Source organism: Apaloderma vittatum, unplaced genomic scaffold (genome assembly GCF_000703405.1).
Source record: "Apaloderma vittatum isolate BGI_N311 unplaced genomic scaffold, ASM70340v1 scaffold27440, whole genome shotgun sequence".
Classification (NCBI taxonomy): domain Eukaryota; kingdom Metazoa; phylum Chordata; class Aves; order Trogoniformes; family Trogonidae; genus Apaloderma; species Apaloderma vittatum.
The window spans coordinates 21,607-27,247 of NW_009693322.1; the positions used below are offsets into that span (position 1 = coordinate 21,607).

General features: G+C 37.9%; 1 protein-coding gene across 1 annotated transcript in view; it reads right to left on the bottom strand.

Annotated features, from left to right (window-relative positions):
* COPS8 (COP9 signalosome subunit 8) overlaps positions 1-5,641 on the bottom strand; it is a 7,540-nt gene that overhangs the window by 1,584 nt on the left and 315 nt on the right. The window contains exons 2-6 of the mRNA XM_009878676.1: positions 4,286-4,334; positions 2,956-3,088; positions 1,860-1,967; positions 1,330-1,392; positions 170-211 (exon numbers count right to left, since the gene is read on the bottom strand). Coding sequence (XP_009876978.1) covers positions 170-211; positions 1,330-1,392; positions 1,860-1,967; positions 2,956-3,088; positions 4,286-4,334 — 395 coding nt within the window. The remainder of the gene's footprint in view (positions 1-169; positions 212-1,329; positions 1,393-1,859; positions 1,968-2,955; positions 3,089-4,285; positions 4,335-5,641) is intronic.

The following is a 5,641-nucleotide window of genomic DNA, read 5'->3' on the forward strand; positions in this document are numbered from 1 at the left end:
ATTTGGACAGCATCTGATTGGGGTGGGGTTTTGTGAGAAGAGGGGGTGGAAAGATAGTATTTACTTTTCTAGGACTCAATTCCCATTTTGTGGTGCTGATGAAATTTTGTTTACATTAACCATGCAAGTTTACATATATGCAAGTAGATTATATATAAACAGAAAGTACCTGATGAAGGAATAAATCTGTTAAAAGACGCTTCCAGGGCACCTGCAGAAAAACACACAGAAGTCAGCCCAGTGGACCAATTATCAACAGTTCTGTACAGCAAGCCAAAGCTGGGTGAAAAATTAATTAAGCCTGTTCATTTATCGCATTTTAATTCATATCTAAAAAGCAGACTACACAAGGCTTAGCTGGTTATACAGAAAGAGCTTCAAAATGAATTAGTCTCCTGCCTTTCTTATGCCTCAATAGTAGTTCTTGCACTCACTTTTGGAAAAGAACCACACGTAACTAGTTCCCAGTGCTTGTAAGCAGTGCATATTGTGCAACCAGATCATAAAAATCCTGATCACATACAAAGGCTCAGGGCTGTGGTTGGTTATGTGCCTCCAGGGATAAGTTTCAACACCTTGCCTGACACATGCTTCTTATAATGTTCTAGGCTCTGGACACCTCCAAACTGTGCCCATACAAACAGCATATTCTCTTAGCTTAATAGATGTTGTCCTTATAGACACGCTATGATTTGGCTCCTTCTTCCAGAACTCATTTCACCCTGCCTTCGTAGCATAACATATGGTTTTGTCTCAGCCAGTCACAGATACAGCTCTAGGTGAAAAAAAAAAAGTGCACAAAGTACTTGTGCAGGTTGAGCTTTGAAGGAACAGAAAGCTTATTATCAACACCGTGACACTGAAGAAAAAGATCCAGCAGAATAAATTTTCAAAAGCAAAGGAAATGATACCAAGTAGAGGTCCTCAGAATACAAAGGTCCACTAGATCCCTGCCCAGGGAAAGAATTTCTACTTCTGAAAAAATTCTCAGGTTGAAAATGGTGTATTTTTAACTCATCTTTATTAGATTAAGACATGTCATTTGAGGTCATCCAACTTATGTTCCACTAAGTCAGAGCCAGAAGCAGAGAATCAGGAGGAATCATAGCATATCCTGTCTGCTTTGGTTTAAAAGTCGATTTGAGGATGTAGTTTAATCCACACTACTTGTAACCCTAAACCCACCACTTTGTACTTCCTACATTTTATAAAGATTCCACGTTTATAAGTGGCATAAACCCCCATAAAAATATATATAAAAAATATTTTGCACAATTTTAATTAAAAACTAGAAAAAGTTAAAGTCAATGAAGTAACAGCTCCACCTACCTGGCTTTTTAGGCATTACCATACGAGTTGAAAAGTCTGCTTGCCAGCCCTGCTCTAATACACCTGAAAAAGCATTTTTACATTTGTAAGAACAAGTATCTTACATAATTGCTAGCAATGTAAAATAAAGATGCACATTAAAACCAGTAGAAAAGTATCTCAGTTCACTGCCTACATGCCGCAGTTCCAAGACATACTTCTAAAAATACCTATATTTAGACACGGAATTCAACAAATAACACTATGAAAGTAATAGCACATGGAACTAGTGTAATCCACTACCTTCACTCTTCCCTCACCACTGAATTGCCTTAACATTGCCACATATAGAAGGGGAGAATAACCAATAGTAACTAAAAAAAACCCCACACCACTCATTCAGAAAATAATTTTTCTGCTATTCACTGCCCCAACACTTTTCTTTACAACAGTCTCAGAATTTGTATACATGTTTCTGTTTACCATCACTTAAAGCTCTCTAATCTCAATCATCTGTAGAAAAAAATATACAGTGAATAAATGTAAAATACCTTTCACAGCTTCTTCTACAGGAAGCCCAACAAAGGCAGCAAAATCTTCTGCAACTATTGAGGTATATGCCTGAGAAACCAGTCCAAAGGCTCGTCTCCTAGTTGCATCTATAAAGAGATAAGCACTGTAAGCAGACAGTAGACTCATCTTCATAACTAGCAAATCTGAGAAAACTTTTCCAATTCTAAGACATTTGGAAAACCACTACCACCCTTAAAGCCAGCACTTTAGAAGTTCTCCCTCCCTTCCCACAATTCACTGAAGTACCACAGGCAGCAGCCAGAGACAACAGCTTGCTCTACGCCAGGACAAAACCCCTCACATTTAACTTCCAAATGCATTTTGCAGCATATTGGGTGCTGCCATCAGTATATAAACCAGTTTAGGAAACTCTGCTTCTGATGATTTCTCCATCTGCAATAAGTTTCTGTATCAAATTGCTCAGAATCAAGTTAAAAAAACCAAAACACCACACAAAACACCTAGCTAAACTACCCATGCCTTTTTCACCACATCTGCTCTGACATCTAAGCATTTAAAGACGAGTTGTTTCTAAAGCCACAGAGAATTTGTTATTGCAAAATACACTGGAAAGTTTTTTAGCAGTCTGTACTGCCCTCTAATAGCAAGACTTTGTATGTTACTGTTACATAGTCTACACAACATTTGTCTAAAGCCATATTTAAAAGAAGAATCTTTTCATAAGTGTCACAAGGTTCTGAAATGCCAAGCTAAGTTCCCTACATCACTGGTTACATGTCTGATAAAATTGGGAAATTAATGGTCCACTTTGCTATTACAGAACAAAACATACAGTGTATGAAATTCCAATATGAAAGCATACATAATCACATACACAATCCTAATAAAAACAACTCCGTTAATTTCTACAAGCTAGGTATTTTTGCAATGAGCTTTTTATTTACACCCGACAGCTAAAATCCTTTAAGTAATGCGTACAAAAACTTGGCAACAATCTTCCTGACTACTTCTGATTTTTCACAGTAAGTAGTCATTTGTCTACTTGTCTGTGTTTCGGCACTCACTTTAAGAACACATGCAATCCCACGCTACCCACAGAGGGTCAGTTTGTACCTCTTAGCGCTTCCATGATTGGTTGAATAGTCTCGGACCACTGATGCGCACTGATTGTTGTATAGATTCCTGGAAAGTCTCTCTGCCAGATTCTCTGTCCTACTGACCAAACCGCAGCAAGTTCAGCATTTGCCTGTTGCAAATAAAAACACACAACCACAAACAGGTAATCCAGAACAATCTATCCTCTGCAGTGACCATACTGTATAAACCCATTTCCACTCCCTTCCCCATTGCAAGAGCATAACACAGCACCTGCAAAGATGAACAGACAAAGCAATTGGCAACTCTTGTTCTAGCAGGTGTCACTGCCACAAGCTCCCTGATCCACCCTCTGCCACAATTTTATCACCCACATAAGCAAAGTCTGCTCACATCAGTCATACCAATCCAGGTTGACATACCAGCTAAAACAAGCACAGAGGATAATCTGCCCTCAGGCTGGAGTTGCAAAAACACAGGTACACCTTATTTTCTGCTTAAAGGCACGTTTGCCTCTCCTGCAGAGGATGTCCACACAGAAGGCAATTTTCAATTTGCAAGTCTTGCAACCTTGACAATAGGTCACACTTAACAGGGTGCCACAACTCAGTACTGTTGCTTCACATGAAATGCAAGTTACACCAAAAGTGCCAGATTAACAGCATATTGCTGTGCTACAAATACAGCTTTCACAGGAAAGCCAAGTAAAATTTTGTCCAGATGACTATCAACTTACATAACTACTTTCCTCTTGAAAGAAAACTATTTCAAATAATCTTGTAGTTCCCATCTTGACCATGATGTTTCTTCATACAAGACCACAGAACACCTGTTCCCTTGTAAAATATATGATCTCAAACTGAAAATCTAACCAACAGTAAAACCTAGAAGCTTATCTGTCATTATAATTAGCCAAATCCTCAAAATACATCTTTGACCCAAGTACAAAACAAGTGCCTTCAGAAAGTTGATCAATTTGAAGATGCATCTTATCTGAAGTCACTTTTCACTGTACAAAGTATTCTTCATCCTTATGTAGAATGTGGGCCCATCCCAGAGTCAGATCCCATTGCTTTCCTCCACCTGACTACCCTCTGTCATGAAGCTTTCTACTAAAAAGACTATAGATTCATGGAATTCTTTTGAACCAGATGATTTGTGAAGAAAATGAGGTAGCAGCTGAGCAACTGGGAGATCTTAAAGACCTATACGCCATCTACTGGGCAAGCAGTTCATAGCACAGAACTACACCCAAAGGCACTCGCCAAAAAGAATCTGCCCTAAATAGTAATCTAGAAGCTTATACGAAACTGGTTTAGTTTCAAACAGTATTTTATGAAGTACTTACAGATTTGATAGCAGGAGGGATTCTTTTCCAAAGATATCGTGCATTATTCCTAGAAAGATTAAATTCAATTACTTCTCAGGAACCAAGTGTCTGCTACAAGGACATACCAACAGGTTTCTTCAGATGCTATAATAAACAAGTCTCAGTGCTTTAAACTACTCTTTCTACGTCTACTGAAGTAGAAAAACCGAGCTACTCGCACGTAGACAGCATGACCACCACAATACAACAAATAGTTCATCAACTGCCTCACTCAACACTAGTTTAGAAAAAGTTTTTCATTTATCTACCATAGGCAGCACTCTAGAGAAGTTAGTTTTTACAGTTTTGTTTCTGGAATAGCTGCATCTTTGATGAACAGACATACAAACAGTAACTTTTCAAAGTGTCAGTAGTCATATAAATCAGTGGTCTCCAAACTTTGATTCATTTCCAACAGAAAAACATTTCCGAGCATGCACCCTCAAGAATATGCATATGTATTTATACCTTACTATGGTAGCACATGCATATAATGTATTATGTGCATTATAGAACACACAAATGCAGACATTAAAAAGGATGAAATAAACACCATTTAAAGATATTTTACTTATTAGCAGTACAGAAATCTTCACATGCCCACACTCCACTTTGCAGACCAAATATTTCAACTGTTTTGTGCATGTTCTTCCCAAGCCAGCTTTGTCACATACATTCTGGAGATTTGGATATATTGAAATATTTAGTCCTTGATCTTTAGAGCACAGATGTCAAACTGAAGTGGTTATAAATTCTCAGAAAGATTTAAAACATACAACAGAGAAAAAGACTCACTGCTTTTTATTAAAGCAAAATTATGAAACACCAGAGCTCTAAAACTTCAAATTCACTTGAACCAGGGTTATCTGCATTAAATCTAATACTCAGTATCAGCATCCTGGGAATTTTCGCTGAAAGAACACACATCTACAAGGCAAGAAAACACCCAGATCTTCGAACTCCCACACCAATGCTTGATAATCAAACATAGCAGTGTCATTTATTTGGCCTGAATAAATAATCAGCAATTTCTCAATAAAACCCTAAACATAGCAAATCAAGTTCACACAAGGACGTGGTAGTAATCCACCAGGCTGAACTCAAAGGATTACTGCTTCATGCAGATTTAGCTCATTCAAGCCAACAGTATCCCTCATTTTTAACATGGACCTTTTAGTGTTATCCCACTGTAACTTAAACAGAAGGAGGAGCATGCAGTCTTACTCAAAACAAACACAGCTTTGCAAAGCTACAAATCAAAATCCTCAAGTGTCCAACACTTTCCAAAGAAGCCAATTTCACTATTTAAGAAAATTTCTTCCTAAAGCCAATCTC